We start from the raw sequence: 22,795 nt of genomic DNA, 5'->3' as shown, positions 1-22,795 counted from the left end.
CCGCCTGCTCAAAGAAAATGATATTTGTTTGAAGATGAGTTACGTGTTTATAATATATAGCAATGAGAATTATGACATATTTGTGAAATAATATAAATATAAGTAAATGGATATTGTAAGGAAACTTTTTTTTTAACAATACTTACATAGGTTATTGACAGTGACGCGTCAGAATGTGTATCAAATCTATTGTACATTATGTAATCATTAAATTATTGAGAATAAATTTTATTAACTAAACTATATTGTCAAGTTCATTAACTAACCTTCTGATGATTCCGCACAAAAACCTGTTACAGGTATAGCCACAGTCCATTATCAGAGTGGTTCTTCCGATTTATGACAAAACAAAAAATGATAATTTCAAGTCTGCATGAAACAAAAATAATTGTTATGATGTTCAAATTAAAACTATAAAAGTAGAAAGACGTAAAAAGATCTTTTTATAATTGAAGTACAGATATTCCCATACAACACGTTACGTCGTATCGTCGATTATCTGTACTTCTTTTAAAAAAATTGTTTCTACGTCTTTCTACTTTCATAGTTTTAATTTCAACGTAGTAATTTGAACGTTACCTAAGCATTTTTTCATACTCCCTTCATTTCATGTTTTCATATTTATTAGTGTTTTACCTAATTATCGAACTGTGTTAGAGTGAAACCGTGTTGTGAGAATGAAAAATATTCTTAAAAAAAAATTTTAACAGAATTTAAATGTACAAAATGTTTGTAGAAACTATAGTTAAAATCGCATTTATTAGTTTACTGATATAATCATTACTTTTGCACATCTTGTCATTTGTTATGTATCATTATTTTTTGGACACTTAATGGAATTTATATGGGGCTACCACAATTCATGAGCATTCCCAGCATATAACACTGCAAATATCAAAATCATTGGCTGCAACATCATAACTTTATTGATGAAATGGATTTTTCTTTGAGATTTTTAAATGTTTTTACCGATTCCAAAAGACTCCAAAACGTTGATTTCGAAAATGTTATCAGTTTTCAGTTCATCACCTAAGTAAGCAATGTAAATGAGTGAATGTAGTGAATAGAAACTATTTTTTTAAGAACAGAATTACCGATCAGAATTTATTATGGATTTTTAATTATCCTCAATTTTGTGTTTATGACGTCACGCAAATTATAATTATAATCATTTCAAAATCATAATGACTCTATTATAACCCTGAAAGCACATTGAAATAATAATAGAAAAAAAATACTGCCACAGGATGTTTATTACTTTATCATAAAAATTAAGTCATTTTAAATTCATTTAAGAATTAAAATATTTTTTATTAAACTTTACACATATTTGTGTTAGATCATACAAATTATACCGCACACAAACACACACATATATATATATATATAATATATATATATATATATGTATATCCATGCATATATATGTATATGTATATGCACAATCATGTACATAAAAAGTGCCAACAAGATATTAAGAACTAGATGTATTTAATAATACTTCTCTTTTTGTATTGGATTTCGACTAGGAGTGCTCCAATTAGTATATTTATTTCTTTTCACTAGATGGTTGAATTAATCGCCGAATGCGGTTTTTTGTAAAAACAAGTTAGATTTTTACCTATTTTCTAAATACTTAAACTTCTAATTATCAATGGCGTTTGCCGCATGGTTTTATAATCCAAGAATAAAGATATAATTTTTTGATAACAATATGAGTTGAGTATTACATAGTTCCAAAATATATATTAGGCAATAACATTATTTTTAAAAAGCGTTATGTTACAATAATATTCCTGGGCACTTCTCTATTAAAATTTATACACATTCATACAACTCCTATATATATATATACATATATATATATATATATATATATATATATATATATATATATATATATATGTCTCCTATATTGTCATATATTTGATCCGATTTTCTGAATAATTAATCCAAATAGAAAATAAAAGGGTTTTGAAGATAGTATTGGAGCTTAATTGATGGAACATAACTGATTCCAAAAGGTCACGAATAACTTCCAAAAACTATGTTTTCTTTGGGTTTATTGCTCGGAAAACACGCACAAATTAATAAAAACTCCAGGATTCATTGATTCTAAAATTATATATATATATATATATATATATATATATTATGAATATATTATTTATACATTATCACAGCGCGGCTTTCCTTGGTGGTGGTGGTGGAGGACTCTCATTCACGGCAGTCGAACACAGTGGCATCATCACAACTTTACTGTTTTTTTGCTGTGCTCGACCAACTGTTTGGTTCACTAAGAACGATTTTTCATTACTTTCTTCCTTTTCATTTATGTTGAAAGCAGAATCAAGATCGTCTGGTGGTCTATCAAAAAAATTAAGTGAAAGCAAAATATGTATGTATCCTTTCTTGTGCTGTTAGCAAAATAAAGTAAACGTACCTTGGAAGATTATCTTTAAGGGCTTGATTCTTGGGCATGCCCAATAATTCTACAGGCATTGATGAGTGATTGACATCGCTAGTATAACGGATATTTGTATATTCGCGAGTTGATTTCTGGTAAAAATAGTAAAAATTTACTTTAAAAATGATCAACCTTCTGTTTAATAAAACAATAATAAATCATATATTCTTAAAGTAAACTTCATATAATTACGCATTATGCATTACTTAATTAGCAGTTTTAATAGAGAATAAATAAAGAATGCATATTAAAAGCTCATTTGTAACCAAATATAAAATCAAGAATTTATGTAAATGCTAAATTAATCAATTGATCAGTGTTAACCGGGAAAAATTCAACTAACCTGATCTGCATGTATTCTTTGATGTAAGGTTTCCATATAATGTTGAACTGCAAAATAAACAAATTTATATTGGGCTTCAGTCTGGACCATGCCAGAACGTTGACATCTAACCATCTGAACAGTACGTTGAATATCAATTTCACATTCTAAACCTGAAAAAATAATAAAACTATGTAAGTGGAATTTTGCTTTGAAGCATGTTGCATGAAGCTCTCAATATTCAAAACTAATAAAGGTCATTGACAATTCAAATCTAGCAATATTGGTTAAATTTCTAAAATTATCTTTTTGTTACTTAAAAAAAAGTTTTCATCTGTTAGTTACCAAAAATTCTATATAGCAAGTTTCAATCTCTGCTAATAGGAGCCATACTATTATAAATAACTTCAAAATTCTCAGAATCAAACAAAAATTATCAAAGAAAACTTCAATTAACGTTTGCACTAAATTAATGAATTCAAAATTTTCTAATAAAGCTAAAAGATAAATCATAAAGTTTTAACACAAGCCTACAGCTCCTGAATTATTTTCAGATTTTTAACTGCAAATTATAAATTAAAAATAACCTACAAATCTGATAGGTCTTTACTATAAATTGATTAAAATGATTAAATTAGAAAATATGCATGGATATATCGTATAACCTTGTTTCTTGATTTGATCCAATATCATATCGACCACTATAAATGTTCCAGTGCGACCAATTCCAGCAGAACAATGAACACAAATAGGACCAGCAGCACTACCTTCAATCTGTGCAATCTGTTCTTGACGAGCATTAACATCATGCAAAAAGCTAAGTACACATCCTGGATCACTAGGTACACCATGATCTGGCCATGCCTAATAAATTAACACATACTTATATTCATATAAATACATTATAAAAAATCATATATCTATCATATACTATTAAATATGTTTAAATAAAATCATAGCTGAAATTAAATATTTAATATATGTACCTGGAAATGAAAATGCCAAACACTTCTGTCTCTTGAAATATCATTCTGTTCCAGTGGTCCTTCCCATTTCAAATGGAACTCTCGCAAAGTGTAATCAGCAGTGTGCATTTCTTTCACAGTTGTTACATTTGCTTTACCCCAATGTTTTGTTTGGTTCTCATCCGGCCAGTATCTGGCACACTTAATCTACGTGTGAACAAATATTATTATAAAACTCATATTATTTAATTATTTTTATTGATTAATATTTTTGGATCAATACATAATTAAATATATCAATCAATATAACAACTACAGTGATTGTAAATAAACTCCAATGAGTTTAAATTTACTACAATAATAAGTGCAAATATACTCCAATAAGAGTAAATCTATGTGAATGAATATAAATCTACTTGAATAAGTGTAAATATACTACATAAAACCACAGACGATGACGTAGAATTTTAAGTCGAAATGTACGGAAAAATAAAGATGTTTTAAAAAATCTTTACTTTATTTATATATTTTACTTGATGTGGTACGCCCTCCTAGAAATTAATTATACATTTCAACAGAAAATTAAACTCTTGCAACATATATATATATATATATATATATATATATATATATATATATATAATATATATATACGAGGTGTGTTCAAAAAGTACCCGAATTACTAATAATTAAATTTCGCGGGTCTGGAGTGTCTGATTGTCAAAATTTTTTTTTTATTGTTTTGGTATACATGCCCTAAAGTATGATGAAATTTTCAGCTATATTCACTTTTACTTTGTCTGTGGTAGTCGCTAAGGTTCGACGTGTTTTTCTGAGCTCGGCGATTTTTACAATGGAAGAATTGAAAAGTCAAAGAATTTGTATTAAATTTTGCGTAAAAATGAAATAAAGTGTTGCAAAGTGCAAAAATTCACCAGATATGGCTCCGTGTGACTTTTTCCTATTCCCAAAGTGAAGAGACCCATGAAAGGACGGCGGTTTTTCCTCGATTGAAGAAAATCGCTGAGAGTGCTCAAGGACATATCAAAAAGTGAATATCAAGGTGCTTCGAAAATTGGAAAAAACGCTGGCATAAGTGTATTATATCTGGGGGGGACTACTTTGAAGGGGACCACATTAATGTAGACGAATAAATAAATATTTTTTTGAAAAAACGAAAATTCCGGGTACTTTTTGAACAGACCTCGTATATATATATATATATTATTGTTTTACAAGCTGTTATTAATATGTGTAAGTGATCATCTAAGAATTTCAAGTAAGTAATGTTTTATGCAATATTTTAATTTAAGGTTTAGATATAATTAGTCTGTCTCTTTAGTTAAATCTCTTTCTTTTTATTCTTGCTCTATGTATATTTAGTTTTTAACATTACTTTCTGTTTTTTTCAAAATTGTTTTAAAAAATCTTTACTTTATTTACAAGAAATTAATCATATATAAATATATATATATATATATATATATGTATATAAATTGTACTTACTTTTCCCCTTTCTAACTCCTTTGTCGTCATTACAATAACTCTTACTTTCTCTTGCCAGATCATAGCCCAAAAGTCAGCAACTGTGCAGGGTAAGCAACCTTGTGTTGCAATGTATACTTTTCCATTTGTCGTCTGTAAAATGTAAAATTATTAATAACATAAAATTATATTTAACAAATATTCTTACAATCCTTATAAGAAAATATCGTTATCAGTTTAAGCACACATAAGTAAACAAAGTTGGACCTATCAATGCATTATATGAAAAATGCAATAATTATATATTACTATAAAAATAACTGTACTAATATTTGTAATGAGATCACACATCAAAAAAAGTACGCACTGCTTCTTCAATTTCATTCATTCTCTTAGCAAAAATAAAACTAAAAATATCTTACCAGTGCATTCCCCATTTTCATCAGCATTTTGTCGAATGTAGTTGGCGTTAATATAATCTGATCCTGGTACTTGAGCATCTCCATTTCTCAGAACAACTCGAGTATGATCAACTATTACAAACAAACATGCAATAAATATTTTTGTCACAGGTCTCATTACCTTGAATAATTACAAAAATAATTGAAACTAGACAAGTTATTACATGGTAAAATATTTTTGTAACGGTTTTTCGCCCGATTTGCAGCCTTTTGTCCTTCTTTTCTTGAAAATAAATGTCGACATTCTTGTTGCTGCAATGACTCAAATTCTTCCCAAAAACCCGCTTTACCAGTCCCACTAGCACCATTTTCTTTCTAAAAATGAATATATTATTATTTTATAACTAAAAGAAAAACTAGCACATTTTATTGTGCATAGCAGATACCCAATAAAGTAGAAATATAAAAAAATCGCGAGTTTTGTGTGGTTGAACACAACATTGATTTGAATCACTTCTGTACTAGTTGAGAGAAATTAACTCCAGATTTTTACATTTAGTCCATAGTCTTTTGTACTTGTTAACTGCTGCCAGTCATTTTGGCAACTTTTTACAAGGATTTCGTAATAGTCAGTAGAAACTTGATTATACTATTTTGAATATATTTATACTCGAATGTCAGAATACACATATTCTATGTTCAGAATAACCATCAAAATAGTATTATAAATATAAAAAAGGATATAAAATAATAAAAAACACAAGAGAAGAAATTGCATTGAGAAGCAAATAAATTCATCTTAGATACATTTAACCCTTTTTGGTCGTTTATCCACTCTCAGCCAGCAAACTGTTCTTTTTCAAAAACTCTTCAAAACTTTTTACTGTTCCAGTCGTATGTCTGCTCCCAGCCATCATAACAAGTTACTTTTCGAGTCATGTATGAATGAACGCTGTATGAATTCATTCAGCGTACAGTATTTATAAAATAAAACTTACATACAAAAATAACACCAGATAAGCGTATTAAACAAAAATATATCTAAAGTTCACAAAAAAATAATTAAATCGTGTCTACACATCCTAAAATTGCTTTTATATGACAACACTCCTCATATTATATTGAGTATGATATATATGCAAAAATTAAAATTAACCACTTAATGCACACATTTTTTAAAAATTCACTGGCAAAAAACATATTTTTTTATTATTGCAATGTGTTTAGAATGTTAAAATTATGAGATAAACAATTTTAAAAAAAAAATTAATATGGTTAAGTTTATAATAACAAATGAGAGAATCAAGTCACCCAAAAAAATGCATTGATTTATAATTATATTGAAGTTATTGAAATTTAATATAAAACTTTATAAATCTTGTTTGGTGTTGTTTGGAAAAATTCCTATGAACAAACTGAGTTCGTTAGTGTGCAAATTTGCCAGTTTTTCACAAACAAACTAAGTTAGACCTTAAGCATTTAGTGGTTAAATATAAAAGTTTCACCTGTAATTGTTGAACTCGAAAATGTATACCAGAGGCATGAATTCTTGTTGCATTAAAAGGCTGCTTAAGATGTACAACATGACCAGTAGTTTCAACCATGGGATTTCTTTTGTAATGTTCTATTAACTCAGACAATGTTGCAAATTGTTCACCTCCTCCAACATCATAAAAGTCTTTCTATAATAGGTTGTAAATATGTAATCTAAATACATATATATATATATATATATATATATATATATATAATATATATATATAATAAATTATACCTGCCACCGAATCATGACTTGTGTAACTCGATCATCAGTTCTAACAGAGAGAACATAATCACCTGGTTTACTCTGTGATTCTCTAACTAAAAATGAACCATTTTTGCCCCTTTCTAATATCAATTTCTCTGCTTCTTTTCCAGATAAGTTTCCATGAAACCATCTAAAATTCAAAACTTGATTATGCATAATAATTATAATATTAAAAAAAAAATAATAATAATTTGAGCTGTCAATAAGAAAAAAACAAGTGAATAAAATAATAATTTAATGAATAAGAAATTTTCAATCAGTGTCTCAGAAAATATATTTGGCTCTCCAAAAATTTTTTATATATTTTGTTTCTTTGCAAATTTAATCTATTATTTATTATTGCCAAAAAATTATCACATTTATTACTTTATGATAAAATATATAACACAATAAATTAAAAATCACATTACATTTTGTAACTTATTACTTATTACTATATTAAGAATGCAGTAATTATTGTTGTATTTATAATCTAATATTGTTTTCTTTGTCTTTTAACAATAATCAAAAATAAGTGTTCTATGAGCTGTTCTGATGATACATCACTAATTTTCATCTTTTTAGAAGGCATAGGAATGATTATACGATATAAGAAAACCCAGTTGTATGTTCCACTTTTTCTTATAGTGAGAGATTTTAAATTATTATTACCAGCAATCACAGAAGCTCTACTTTCACTTGAAAACTCATTTTGATATATATTTCTATGTGACTAACTTAAGTAATCTACAGTTTATAAAATAAGTGTAATATAATTTGTAATTACCTTTCAGTAGTAGGATCAGCACAAATTAAAGGAGTTCTCAACTCTATACAATCACCATTCTTTTCCTTCAATTGACCACCATTTTCTGAATAATATTGAACTAGTTCGGCCAGCGTAGCAAACTTTTCACCTCCGTAGAGATCAAAAAAATCACCATTGTTTTGTATTTTAATATGGGTAACTTCATTTCCTCGACGAACAGATAAAGTGAAATCTCCAGGGCTGCTGCGAGAATGTCTGGCCAGAAATGATCCTTCAACACCTGATGTCAGAAGTAGTGATTCAGCTTTCTTTCCAGTTATACAAGGATGAAACCATCTATTATTACAAACAAACAACTTAATTGTAATCAACCTGTTAATCATTAACTTTTTAATCATGTAAATCATTGATATAGAGAACAGATTGTTTACTGTATATTTGTGTAATTGCTTATATGAGCATCCATATTACGACATATAAATATAAAGTTATAAAAATAATATTAGCAACAAAGTAATATAACTTCAAAACAATGTTTAAACAACTTGAGGGCACACGACTTCAAAATCATGTTCGAGACAATTATACATAAACTTAAATCACAAGTACAAATAACATATAAAACATGAACATGAGCATGGATGTGAAATTGAACAATCAGTAAAGTAACAGAATTATTTATTTGTATTAGCCAAAAAAGTATGAAAGTAAGAATAAGATTTGATTTAAAATAAACCATAACTTCAATGAAATTTGACCAAAAATGTTAGGAAGTGAAAATACCTTCTAGAGGCCATCACTATAATTTAATTAACTTGAATTAATTCATGATTTATTTAATCATTGGTCTTCGATGATTTATACACATACGTGCCTAAACGTCAAAATTACAATTGATTAATCTAAAATTTCTCCACAACAATATGACAGATAGTCTACATACATAACTTAGGGGGTGTTCACTCATAACATGTTTCATTAAATTTTCGTACATGCAAAGCTTATTGCCAACATCAGCGTTAAATTGCGCAAACTTCATGTATGTTTATGGCTCTCAAGTTCTGTTGTTCATTACTGCACCATGTTGCTTTTATTCAAATGTTAGTGACATTATAAGTTTTTGTGTTAACAAAAGTGGACTTAAACAATTTAATAGGCAACAATTGTAATTAAATTAAGTTTTTAAAATTATTGTATCCCTATTATTGTCATAATAGTAGGTAATGATATGTAATGAGTAATAACTTAGTTGCTAAATCAAAATGTGTCAAGTGTTACGGAAAAAATGGTAAACGACCGTATAACTGTCACTGATGGCTACTTAAAGTCCAATTTAAGGTAAGTGCAGTATAATAATTCTTGGTGATCTCTTGCGGTGATATGTTTTATTTTTATTTATATAGAAACTCCTGCTCATGACATTCACGTATCAAGCAAAATTAATACTATTTTAACATTCGTTTTTTCAACATGCTATTTAACGATTTTTATATTAACTGAGGAACTAAAATAAAATATATGTTAGGCGATAGTATACTATCGCCTAACATATATTTTATTTTAGTTAATAATATAATTTTAGTTAATAATAATATTTTGTATCTATATTATTGTTTTAAAAAAAAGAGTGAAACAGTAAACAGTTATTTGGTTATTTGTTTACTGTTAACTGTTTACTGTTTCACTGTTTTTTTCTTAAACAATAATATGGATACAAAATATTGCATGTTTATGAATACTTTACCTTGGATCCTAATAGTGTTCGTCATTAGCAAACGAGGATAAATAATACTGAAAGATTGACAGGTATTTATACGGCTCCATGTAACGATATCTACGTCCAGGGATGGCTTTTTATCAGGGTAGAATTTTTTGCTGTTGCATAGATGTATATAGAGAAATTCAACAAAAACACATTAAAGGATTAGAGTTGACTGTCTAAAAACATCATAGGTGTAGCTTTTGACGATTTTACAGAAAAATGTATACGCAATATATCGAAATAAAATAGGCGCACCGGTAATAGCAATCCTTTCATATGGAGGGCGGGCACGAAGGTCCAATTTGACCTTAAGCAATTATATTGTGAAAACAAAACCAATTAAGGTAAACGTACACTATTCCGGGATAGTACATTATTACGGGAGTTTTTCATTTTGATCGCAAAATAAGAAAACAGTCGGTGAATAATAATTTTAAACAATACCACATAAACTATAATTCGAATCTCATCAAATAAGCACGATTTTCCATTTTAAATATTAGTTTTTAAAACCATATAGAGTCATAACCCGATCGCCATTACGTACAGTCCTGTTGTTAGTTAGGTTAATATGACGCTACAATTGCTTAAGATTTTTATGTGACACTGGTAAGCTTATTCAATATAAATTTGTGATATTATTGTTAAGAATTAATAAGTGATAAGTTTTATAGTTAAATTGAGCAAATATGTTTTAAGAAAGTGTCAATTTTGTGACTCCCGTAATTAAGTTCACAAAATTGAGGCATTGAACGTAATTCCGTGAGTGTCACGCAATTAGGAAAAGTAGACCTGAATTATTTTAGTCTTTTATTCTCAATTATGCTTAAATTTAGTGGTGTTTTTGGTGTTACTAAGTTTGGTAATGACCACAGAATATTGTGACCTAATTACGGTATATGTTTTTTTTTATTTTTAACCCTAATAATTGAGTTTGAAATTACTACTCTTTAGCAAGAAAATATATGATTTTTTTACTTATTTCCATTATTCCCATATACATAAAATATGGTAGTAATGAGAAAATCAGATGTTTCTTTTACTTCATCTACGATAAATCATTTGTGTTATGTCAAAGCTTATAGAAATAGGGCAAAACTCGTAGTGCACTTGTTTTCTATCATATTTATAGAGCACGAATCACTAGTGTGCGGGTATGTGTGTATGTATGCAGCGAATTAGGGACATATTCGTAAATACGGTAGTTGTATGTATTTACGGTGTAAATGTATGCTTCGAGCGCTATCACGGAATAGTGTACAACGACTCCCGGCATTAAGTTCATGAACCGAATTTTATCACGGAATTAGAGACAAACGCGTGGTTCACCAAAATGCCGATTATTTCTATAAATGACGTTCTACGACGAAAAATCTTGTTTTATAATAATCTCAAAGGTCTAATTAATAAAATATAACAGATTTAGTTCGTCCACTTTCCTATTTTCTCTAAAATTCGTCTTTAAAGTCAAACGTTTCTTAACATCCCGTAATATGGTACGTTTACCTTAATTGGTTTCAGAACCGGGTGATAAATTTTTGGAAAACAGCAATGATTATGCTATGATTAACTAACTGGGAGTTTTACTTAATATAGTCAGATAGTTCTTTGTTTGATGAGTGTAATTTGTTGTGATATAATTATAATTATATCACAACAAATAATCATTGCTGTTTTCCAAAAATTTATCACCCGGTTCTGTTTGCTCCATAGGCGGGTTTAAAATGGGACAGACAGGGGCGTACAGATTCTATGTCTTATTTTTAATTTTAAAGCGTTTTTACAAAATAATAGTTATATTATTCAACCAATGCAAAATATAAATTTCATGGGTACATTTTTTGCAGAAAACACACATCTATATAACCTTGATTTGGTATTTTGTCAGTATGTCAGAAATATTCATTAGCAAAGTTGGAATACTTATTTATTGATTTATCTCTAATTAAATTGATTTCAAACTTAATTTACTTTTTATTTACTAATTTTTATTATTTACACCTTTACCAGGGTAAAGATTCAGTTGGTCTTTTTTACACCACCGACATTTGAGCACTTGTAGAGCTTATATTAAAAAAGAGCAGGTGGATCTAACTTGAATTAAACAATACATGCATCTTATGAAACATTAAATAAAGTATTCTTAAAAATTATATTAAAATCTCGTTAACTAAACACCAGTGTTCACAACCAAAAAAATTAACAACGAAACAAACTACTTTTGTGATGGATTTTCAAACATTGCCGTTTATATTCCGATAGCAGCGTCGTGAGATTCAAGGTGATGGCTGGTTATACATCTTTTACCCTTCACTTGCAAATATTGTTGTTAAAATTCATAACTTTACGGGTTTTCTAGATACCAGTTGCGGCCCTTTTTAGAGAGCGTCCATTAATCACGTGAGGTTTTTAGCGGGAAGGGGGTTTGACAAAATATCACAAAATATTACGTGGGGGAGGGAGGGGTATAGTAAGATATCACGTGTATTTTTTTTGACCTGATTTTTTTTTGAAAAAAATTCAAACATTTTCTGAAAACAAAAAAATACATTTTTTTCTCGTTTGGTGTGGGAGGGGGGGTAGTTTTGAATATCACCAAGTATCACCAAGGAGGGAGGGGAAGTCCAAAAATCCATAAAAAAATCGATCACGTGATTAATGGACGATCCCTTACCTTTAAGCCCTGCTCTACTCTACTCTTATTTGAACCTTAGTAGTAAACCGGTGGGTTGCTCTTTCGAGAAAACATACCAGGTTCTGTTTACTCATTAATTTATGAATTATTAAGCATTATAATTAGAAATCGAACATTTTCTTTTCAATAACCTCTTTTCTTTTCTCTCCAATAGCGTAGAATGATAGTCATAAGTCGTAGTCACTTCCAAATAGTACATGTCTGGTTTCGAAATAACCTAACGGTGAATGAATTTTATATTTTCAAAAACATTTTGGTTTTATTTGGATTCAATATTCGTAGTACAACATAAATTATGTTTATATAAATGTATATATATGTTGAAATATTACTTATTTAATACAATATTGGGCGTCGGGAGTATTTACTTGGATCCAATCTAAGTAACTTGTTACCCTAGTATTAACTCCTGGAGTTGTGGTTGCACACCCAATACTATAGCTAATCACGCCTACTAGAAATACCCTGCCGGCATTGTAATTTTCATAGCACAAAGGACCACCTGAATCATTCTGTAAAATAATTTTTTCCTTGAATATATTTTTACAGAAAGCAAATTTTTAAAATTTGGTATAATTGCAGTTTAACATTCAAAACTAAACCAAATTTTATATCCAAAACTTTTATATTTCAAATGAATTAAAAAATGCATTTTTTTAAACTACCTGACATGAGTCTTGGCCATCAGCGTATGTGCATAATTGCCCAGGACCAAGGCGATTTGGGTAATGTTTCGAGCAAACATCATTAGTTTGTACGTTGAGTTGTACTTTCATTAGACGATTTGATGTTGTTTCCCCAAATCCTGTAGCTCCCCAGCCCAAGGCTGTGACATAAGCACCAGCAAAATTTGTTCCTCGGTAACTGAGAATCAACAAAATAAAATTTAATTAATAATTAGTAGGTAAACGTTATATTTTAGTCCTAAATTTTTATAACAACTTCAGTCTGAAAGAAAAAATAGTGAATGTATTAAAACAAAACTAAATGTTCTTAGTTTTTCACTTTCGGTAAATATTTTCAACAAAACAACAAAACTTGAAAACAGAAATTTTATAAATCCAATTGGTGTGTTTTGTAAAGCTAAAGCACTGTAATATTTGATCTTGTGTGCGAAAATAGACTCTATTCAAGGGCGTAGCGTGCCTTGGCGGGGCCCCGTATCAAAATTTGTTTGAAGGCCCCCTCAAGAAGAACTTTTATTAGCAAAATATAAAAATACATAAAATTAAAAGAATATTTATTAATCATTCTAATTATTTATCTATCTAATTTTCTCTAATTTTCTGAATTTTGTACAAATGATTCCAGCTATATTTTCACTCTCAATGCCTTTTTTTTGAAAAACCGAAGTAGTTAGTAAACTTTAAATTTTATTAAGCAGTTGCGATTTTAACAGTGAATTGTAATTAAGGGCCAAAAAAATGCTTACTGTATTTCGTTGGGAAAACTGGATACAAGCCCATTGCATCATTGTACCTTAATGAAATAAATTTTTTAGATTTCTATATTCAAACCTCTTTCTAGAACTATCAATTGGTGATGATCATATGAGCTGTTTTACAATATTCCTTTACAGTAATTCTGTCGACAGTTTTCCGGAAACGTTTATTAATTCTCGATTTCGAAATGACAAATGTTACTACTTACGTCGCAAAGGTTTTGAAATCTTTGTTTGGTTTGTGAAATTAATATATCCAAACAGCAATAATATACATGAAAATAAGATTTCAGATCTAAAATTCTCTCATCTTGTGATAACTTAATCATAATAACGCTTCATTATCTTTCGTCTTTTGTTCTTTAAAATAGTTATTGCAATCCATATTTTTACAAATTATTTGTACTTCTTCAGCAAACTATGTCAATAAACTTTCATATCTTAATTCGCACAGTCTATTCAAAAGATTACTTAATAAAATACTAGTTTTTTGTAAGTCATTACTGGCGTGTTGAAAAGATTCAGAAAAGAAACTAATATTTTTAAACAGTAAAGAATAAAATCTGAAAATGATTTAGTTGATCATATTGATCCAAATCTAACTATTAAACTGACACGTCATGTAGACAATTCAAGTAGTAACAACAACAAACAAAAACATGTTATAAATATAACTATAAAAATTCCAAATTATAATCTGAATTAGTTTCATAGATTTATTTACAATATTAACTTATAGAATGTGCAAAAGCTTTACTAATTGAATTGATTGCTAGAGCTTGCAAAAATAAATTCTCTTAAAGCGTTAGCTTACAAGTTGAAGTTCAATACTTAAAAAAATGTAGTTTTGCTTTCAGCTTGCGCTCGTTGGGGGCCTCCTGTCTCGGGGGCCCCGTATTTTTGATACGGCTGATACGGCGGTAGTTACGCCCCTGACTCTATTTGTGAATTAACAAGATGCGACATCGGAGATTGCCAAATCAGACGTTGAAATTGAAATGTATCGAAAGTTAATATCAAATTTCATGTTTGATAATATAATATTCAAATAATGATATTAAAAGTTAGAGATGATTTGCGTATATATGTAATATGAACTTTGCGACATCATTTTTGAACAAAATTAGAATCTTCACTAATCGTGAAAATTGATTTAAAGCTTATTATAGATAAAAAATTTATTCAATATTTTATTACTTACTTAAAAGGTAAGCAAGCTGGTCCAACCTCTTGAGAAAAATTTATGTCGGCATTGGTTCTTATAATTGCAATATCATTTTGATATGTTACGGCATCAAATCTTTCATGAATTCTGACATTTTCTACGCCATATAATCTTGATGAACCTGTTTCAGAACCTATTTGCAATAAAAGAAAATAGTTTATTTAATAAATTAAATTTAGTTAGAGCATAATTGAAAACATGAATTTGTTCGAAATGATACCAAGTATGAAATAATGAAAATATTTAAAATTATATTCCTAATTGATTAATGATCAAGAGAATCAGAGAGATATCCATTGATGGCGAAATGAATTTTGAACTGCAATTGATATATAACTGTACGATTATTCTTCTTTACATGACTTTATAGACTTTACTTTTTGATTTTATATAATAATGCTTTCTCTTATTTATATTCTTTTTCTAATTAAAAGGTTTTTTAATTTGCTTATTTGATGTTTTCTTATTATCTATTTACCAGTTGAAATATCGTGATCACCAACCAGCACACCTAAACCACTCGGAATTCTATTAATCACACAATGTGCCGCTGTGACTAAATATCTATAATGTAAAAACACATGAAATATCAATATTATAAATTAAATATATTAATAATTTTCAAAATTACATAAAAATATTTTCAATCATGCACTTTTAGGGCATATGGTGCATTAGGATAGATAGACGTATTTTTACGTGCATTAAACCAATTTTTTTAAGTATAACTTCTTGAGGCGCGACTAGGCAGATAAAATAAGATGAGAGTCGAGTGCCAATGATTCGTCATTCGCTAACGATGATATTATTTCTATACGGGTCGATTGTGATTAATAGTCGCGTATGTGAATAGAGATCTGTCGTTGTATGCGTTCCGATCAACAAGGAAATCGGCATAGATAAGTGAACATTTTAAAGTTACATTGTAGTACAAATGTTGATTTAATGAAAAATACCTGAATCAGAAATATATTTTACCCTGTTCCTTAAAAATAATAAAACAAATGTAATTATTTTTACTTAAATGCTATCTTGTATAGTAGCAAATAAGTTTTACTTCTTACGGGCACTCTTTTTTAACTTCCCGAAGGAGAAGTTTATGTTTTCATCAAAAAATCCGATTCGCTAATTTTATGTTTTCTCGACGTTTCAAGCCATTCTGAATCGAATGAGACCAAATTTGGAAAAAGTATGTGTGTGTGTGTGTGTGTGTGTATGTGAACAGATTTTTTGCCGTAAATCGACGTTTTCTCGAAAACGGCTGGGTCGATTTCAAAAATTTAAAAGCCATTCGATGTATCTCGACGAGAACTATTGTTTGTCAGTTTTGTGTGACGATCGGCCAAGCCGTTTCTTTATAAATGGCAGAAAAGTGAAAAATTTTTCGTCTACGTTTTAGCCCGCAATTCTGAATCTATTTTGAAAATTCAAAAACCGTTCGAAAGATATTGGTTGGGAATCGTGCTGATTAGTTTTTGGTAGAGATCGGCCGGGCCGTTTTCTTGTAATAAAGTTTTTAAAAAAAAAATTTCGACGATTTTTATTATTATTTTTTTGACGATAGATACCATAGTCTTCTAGATCATACTAAAATATTACGGTCCTACGACAACTGGTTCAGCTTTAAAAATTCGTCAAAGTTTGCAAAAATCAGTATGGTTTTTTTGGCATTTGTCAAAATTAGACTTTTGATCGACGTTTTCTCAAAAACGCCTGAACCGATTTTAGAAATTGAAAAGCCATTTGATGTATTTCGTTGAGGACTATCGTTTGTCAGTTTTGTGCAACGATCTGACAAGCCGTTTCTTTGTAATTCGAAAAAAAGTGTTAAATTTTTCGTCCACATTTAAGCTCATCCTACCGAACCGATTTTAAAAAATCAAAAACTGTTCGAAAGATATTAGTTGGGAATGGTACTGATTAATTTTAGGTGAAAATCTACCGAGCCGTCTTCTTGTAATTAACTGTTGAAAAAAAGTGTTAAATTTTCATCGACATTTAAGCTCATCCTACCGATTTTAAAATATCAAAAACTGTTCGAAAGATATTAGTTGGGAATGATACTGATTAATTTTAGGTGAAAATCTACCGAGCCGTTTTCTTGTAATTAACTGTTTAAAAAAAGTGTTAATTTTCGTCGACATTTAAGCTCATCCTACCGAACCGATTTTAAAATATCAAAAACTGTTCGAAAGATATTAGTTGGGAATGATACTGATTAATTTTAGGTGAAAATCTACCGAGCCGTTTTCTTGTAATTAACTGTTTAAAAAAAGTGTTAAATTTTCGTCGACATTTAAGCTCATCCTACCGATTTTAAAATATCAAAAACTGTTCGAAAGATATTAGTTGGGAATGATACTGATTAATTTTAGGTGAAAATCTACCGAGCCGTTTTCTTGTAATTAACTGTTTAAAAAAAGTGTTAAATTTTCGTCGACATTTAAGCTCATCCTACCGAACCGATTTTAAAATATCAAAAACTGTTCGAAAGATATTAGTTGGGAATGATACTGATTAATTTTAGGTGAAAATCTACCGAGCCGTTTTCTTGTAATTAACTGTTTAAAAAAAGTGTTAAATTTTCGTCGACATTTAAGCTCATCCTACCGAACCGATTTTAAAATATCAAAAACTGTTCGAAAGATATTAGTTGGGAATGATACTGATTAATTTTAGGTGAAAATCTACCGAGCCGTCTTCTTGTAATTAACTGTTGAAAAAAAGTGTTAAATTTTCGTCGACATTTAAGCTCATCCTACCGAACCGATTTTAAAATATCAAAAACTGTTAGAAAGATATTAGTTGGGAATGATACTGATTAATTTTAGGTGAAAATCTACCGAGCCGTTTTCTTGTAATTAACTGTTGAAAAAAAGTGTTAAATTTTCGTCGACATTTAAGCTCATCCTACCGAACCGATTTTAAAATATCAAAAACTGTTAGAAAGATATTAGTTGGGAATGATACTGATTAATTTTAGGTGAAAATCTACCGAGCCGTTTTCTTGTAATTAACTGTTAAAAAAAGTGTTAAATTTTCGTCGACATTTAAGCTCATCCTACCGAACCGATTTTAAAATATCAAAAACTGTTAGAAAGATATTAGTTGGGAATGATACTGATTAATTTTAGGTGAAAATCTACCGAGCCGTTTTCTTGTAATTAACTGTTTAAAAAAAGTGTTAAATTTTCGTCGACATTTAAGCTCATCCTACCGAACCGATTTTAAAATATCAAAAACTGTTCGAAAGATATTAGTTGGGAATGATACTGATTAATTTTAGGTGAAAATCTACCGAGCCGTTTTCTTGTAATTAACTGTTTAAAAAAAGTGTTAAATTTTCGTCGACATTTAAGCTCATCCTACCGAACCGATTTTAAAATATCAAAAACTGTTCGAAAGATATTAGTTGGGAATGATACTGATTAATTTTAGGTGAAAATCTACCGAGCCGTCTTCTTGTAATTAACTGTTGAAAAAAAGTGTTAAATTTTCGTCGACATTTAAGCTCATCCTACCGAACCGATTTTAAAATATCAAAAACTGTTAGAAAGATATTAGTTGGGAATGATACTGATTAATTTTAGGTGAAAATCTACCGAGCCGTTTTCTTGTAATTAACTGTTGAAAAAAAGTGTTAAATTTTCGTCGACATTTAAGCTCATCCTACCGAACCGATTTTAAAATATCAAAAACTGTTAGAAAGATATTAGTTGGGAATGATACTGATTAATTTTAGGTGAAAATCTACCGAGCCGTTTTCTTGTAATTAACTGTTAAAAAAAGTGTTAAATTTTCGTCGACATTTAAGCTCATCCTACCGAACCGATTTTAAAATATCAAAAACTGTTCGAAAGATATTAGTTGGGAATGATACTGATTAATTTTAGGTGAAAATCTACCGAGCCGTTTTCTTGTAATTAACTGTTGAAAAAAAGTGTTAAATTTTCGTCGACATTTAAGCTCATCCTACCGAACCGATTTTAAAATATCAAAAACTGTTAGAAAGATATTAGTTGGGAATGATACTGATTAATTTTAGGTGAAAATCTACCGAGCCGTTTTCTTGTAATTAACTGTTAAAAAAAGTGTTAAATTTTCGTCGACATTTAAGCTCATCCTACCGAACCGATTTTAAAATATTAAAAACTGTTCGAAAGATATTAGTTGGGAATGGTACTGATTAATTTTAGATGAAAATTTACCGAGCCGTTTTCTTGTAATTAACTGTTGAAAAAAAAAATTAAGCCGATTTTCGTGGAACTTTTTTTGGCGATATACATCATGGTCTTATAGAACTTACTGTAATATTACGGCCTTACGACAAGTAGTTCAATTTTACAAATTCGTCAAAGTTTGCTAAAATTATTATTGTTTTTTTTTAAGTAGGATTGATGAAGTATATTATTTACACTTTTTTTTGATTAAGTCGATTATTTACACATATCGGGAAGTTCATGTAACTTGCCTCAAGGCTAAATACCAAACCAACTAGTTTTATTTGCGTTAATAGTATTATATCTTTCAAATAAGAATCGAAATATCACGAGTAAAAGCTTTTGGTATGTTATTTATGTGTATGTGTTGCGCTTCAAAGTTGTTCCCATGCAAAATGATCTTTTAGAATTGTAAAATAACTCAGAAATGGACTAATGTGAGCACGAAGTTTTATCTTCAGAGATGACTTTGCTTCATTGATTAGTTCAAATACTGCAGACGTAAAAGATAAAATCGAATTTGCTCATTTTGAATCCAAATTTTAAATATTATCTAGAATGATGTAGGTCAGGCAATTTACCTGTTGCTAATGATTGTAGCGCCGCAATACACTATTTTATTTGTATAGTCTATAAGTCCTGCCATCATTGGATATTCATTGATGCCTGTTTCAACACCCCCAACAATGCGAGTCTAGAAAATCAGTACAACAATTTAATGCAATATAATATATTTATCAAACGAAATAAATTACAAACGTTTTTTCATACAATATAAGGACCTAAAATAATTAAAAATTACACCTTTAATGAAGTTTAATGAAGCAAAAGAGTGCGCAATGTAACTTTTCAGATATAATAATCAAAACTACATACCGTTTTTTTCCATCCACAATTGCATTGCTGAGCTGACTGTGTGGCTCTAATTGAACATAAGAATCTTCCGCTACCACCATTATTCACAGAATGAAGAACTAAAATTTCAAATTAAAAATTGTCAATTTGATTCTAGTATCTAATAAAATATTTGAGTAAAAGTTCATTTTGATCTTTCTTATTATTAATTCAAAAGCAATTTAGCCAAATCTATCGTTAAAATTCAAAACCAATTTGGCCACTTTTACTTGTTTCAAAAATACTAATTGTGAATAAAAGTAGAAAATTTTAATATAGTTCATTTTATTGTGATTGACAGTTAAAAATAATTTGATTTACAATTTCCAAGAAATCTTGATACTTGAGAAAGATCATTTGTTATATCCAGGACCGCTCCACCCTTCAATGCAATGCATGCGAAAAATGCGGGTGCACGCCTTAGGGGGCGCCAAAACGAGATTGGGAATGAAATTTCGAATATATTATATATATTTTATATGCTTATTTAGTTGAAACAAAACTTGTTAAAAATACTAATTATAATAGAGAAAATGAAAAATGGGAAATTAAAAAATATTTATTCCGAGAAATTGAATTGTAACTTTTGTTTTTGTTGCAAATTTTTCGCATCTGATGAACTTTGAATGTTGAAAACATGCGTGGTTATAGAAATGGCACAAATATGAAAAATAAAATAAAAATCGTGGCCCTTTTTTTACACCTTTAAATTTAATAATTAACTAAGCAGAAATAATACAAATACAAACATAATAAGTTTTTTTTTCAATATCGTTAAACAAAGTTATCGTTAATTTCTTTGCATTTTTTACTGATCTTTGAACTTTTGAAACTTTCAAAATACGTTAAAAATTTAACATTAAAAAAACAATCTGATACTCTGAATCTGGCGGGAAAGTAAAGCTGAATGCAATTCGGCCCTTACGATATCAACAAGGAGAAGTTTATGATGCAGTTTTGGATATTGTAAATAATGAAAAATTAAAAATAAATTAAATTAAAATTTAAAAAATCCGACATAAAATACGAGTAGAAAAAGAAATTGCATGCGGGCGCTAAAAACCCCAGGACCGGCCCTGGTTATATCCTTAATGTCGTAATGAGGTAATATTCTTGGATAATTGATTTATTGTACTAAAGGATATGATTTGAGATTTACTACTAGTTAAGGCAAGATTGTTTTCGTGGAACCATTTCTTTATTGCCTTCATAAGAACATTTAATTTATATGTATAAAAATTTCTTAAGAAATTTGGATTTGATGATAAGGCTGGTGTCTTTCGCAGATAAAATAAAATTACAAAGATTTTTAGGAACCGGTAAATCGTTGATGTAGATAAGAATACACCTTATAAAAATAATATATTACAATGTACTCGTTAATTGGGTGACATACATAGATATATATCTGTGTGTGCTTTATTTAAAATGAGAAAAGATTATATGAAAACAAATTATACCTATATTCATAGTATTAGCTGTAGATACTTGCGTCAACGTTCCTTTTCCGCAATAACGTTGTGCATCTGACAAATCAACTTTTCCAGCTGGTGATATAAGGAGTCGATCACCATCACAGTTAGTTGACTAAAAAATGTAAAAAGAAAATATTGCCGATAGTTTAATAGGCAATTTGAGAAATAACATATGCTAATTAATTTAAATATAATAATTTTTTAAATTTTTTATAAATTGTAATCATGGTCAATAATTAGTACATTATATATTTATTAGAACATTTATACAGAAAAAGATCTAAATACAATTTTATATTAGGTTGTCAAATATCTCCCTTCCGCTTTTATATATATATATCTATATATATATATATATATATATATATATAAAAGCGGAAGGGAGTTATTTGACAACCTAATATAATTTAAAATAATTTCATGCTACTTTTCAGAGGATGGCAATTATACAGATTTAACAAACTTCATTATTATTAACCATATTATTTATTAACAATGCGATTAGTAGGTATTAGTCGTTTAGGGACCAAAATGGCTTTTCACGGCGGCATCCGAGTGGAAAGGGTTAAGGGCGCCATTTATTTTGGATACTTTTTTCATAACTATCATGATATATTCAACTATTAGATATCCAAGAATTTTGTAGATTTAGCAATTCGTTTGTGTAGGTTGAAAATTGTTATTCACTTATCAAATTATTTTACAAACTTTTGGCTTTTCTTCCAATATAAGCATTTCAACATACTTAAATGTATTAAAATTTACATTTATTTCTAACTAAATATTAACAATTATCGACAAAAATCGTAATATTTTTGAATTTTAAAAGTATTTTAGAATTTACATCAAATTTTTGAATTTAAATAAAAATAATCATTTTATTAATTA

General features: G+C 28.8%; 2 protein-coding genes across 2 annotated transcripts in view; both read right to left on the bottom strand.

Annotated features, from left to right (window-relative positions):
- Positions 1–1,952: 1,952 nt before the first annotated feature.
- On the bottom strand, positions 1,953–9,137 carry LOC113374195 (tyrosine-protein phosphatase corkscrew). Its single transcript, XM_026614383.1, has 13 exons — positions 8,979–9,137; positions 8,214–8,531; positions 7,415–7,577; positions 7,146–7,322; positions 5,865–6,015; positions 5,648–5,772; positions 5,261–5,392; positions 3,776–3,961; positions 3,455–3,653; positions 2,811–2,962; positions 2,444–2,559; positions 2,174–2,367; positions 1,953–2,115 (listed from the first exon to the last, which is right to left on the bottom strand). Exons 1-12 carry the CDS (start codon positions 8,990–8,992, stop codon positions 2,178–2,180), a joined length of 1,923 nt encoding a protein of 640 aa, XP_026470168.1. The 5' UTR covers positions 8,993–9,137; the 3' UTR covers positions 1,953–2,115; positions 2,174–2,177.
- A 3,847-nt stretch (positions 9,138–12,984) lies between these two features.
- The window catches only part of LOC113377297 (venom serine protease 34-like), a 23,923-nt gene continuing 14,112 nt past the window's right edge, over positions 12,985–22,795 (bottom strand). The window contains exons 5-9 of the mRNA XM_026617561.1: positions 20,120–20,232; positions 15,797–15,882; positions 15,295–15,451; positions 13,318–13,516; positions 12,985–13,164 (exon numbers count right to left, since the gene is read on the bottom strand). Coding sequence (XP_026473346.1) covers positions 12,985–13,164; positions 13,318–13,516; positions 15,295–15,451; positions 15,797–15,882; positions 20,120–20,232 — 735 coding nt within the window. The remainder of the gene's footprint in view (positions 13,165–13,317; positions 13,517–15,294; positions 15,452–15,796; positions 15,883–20,119; positions 20,233–22,795) is intronic.

Source organism: Ctenocephalides felis, unplaced genomic scaffold (genome assembly GCF_003426905.1).
Source record: "Ctenocephalides felis isolate EL2017-DRISC unplaced genomic scaffold, ASM342690v1 CF-g0.4_SCAFFOLD_00845, whole genome shotgun sequence".
NCBI lineage: Eukaryota > Metazoa > Arthropoda > Insecta > Siphonaptera > Pulicidae > Ctenocephalides > Ctenocephalides felis.
The sequence above is the reverse complement of the archived record's forward strand: the minus strand, read 5'-3'. Positions and strand labels throughout refer to the sequence as shown.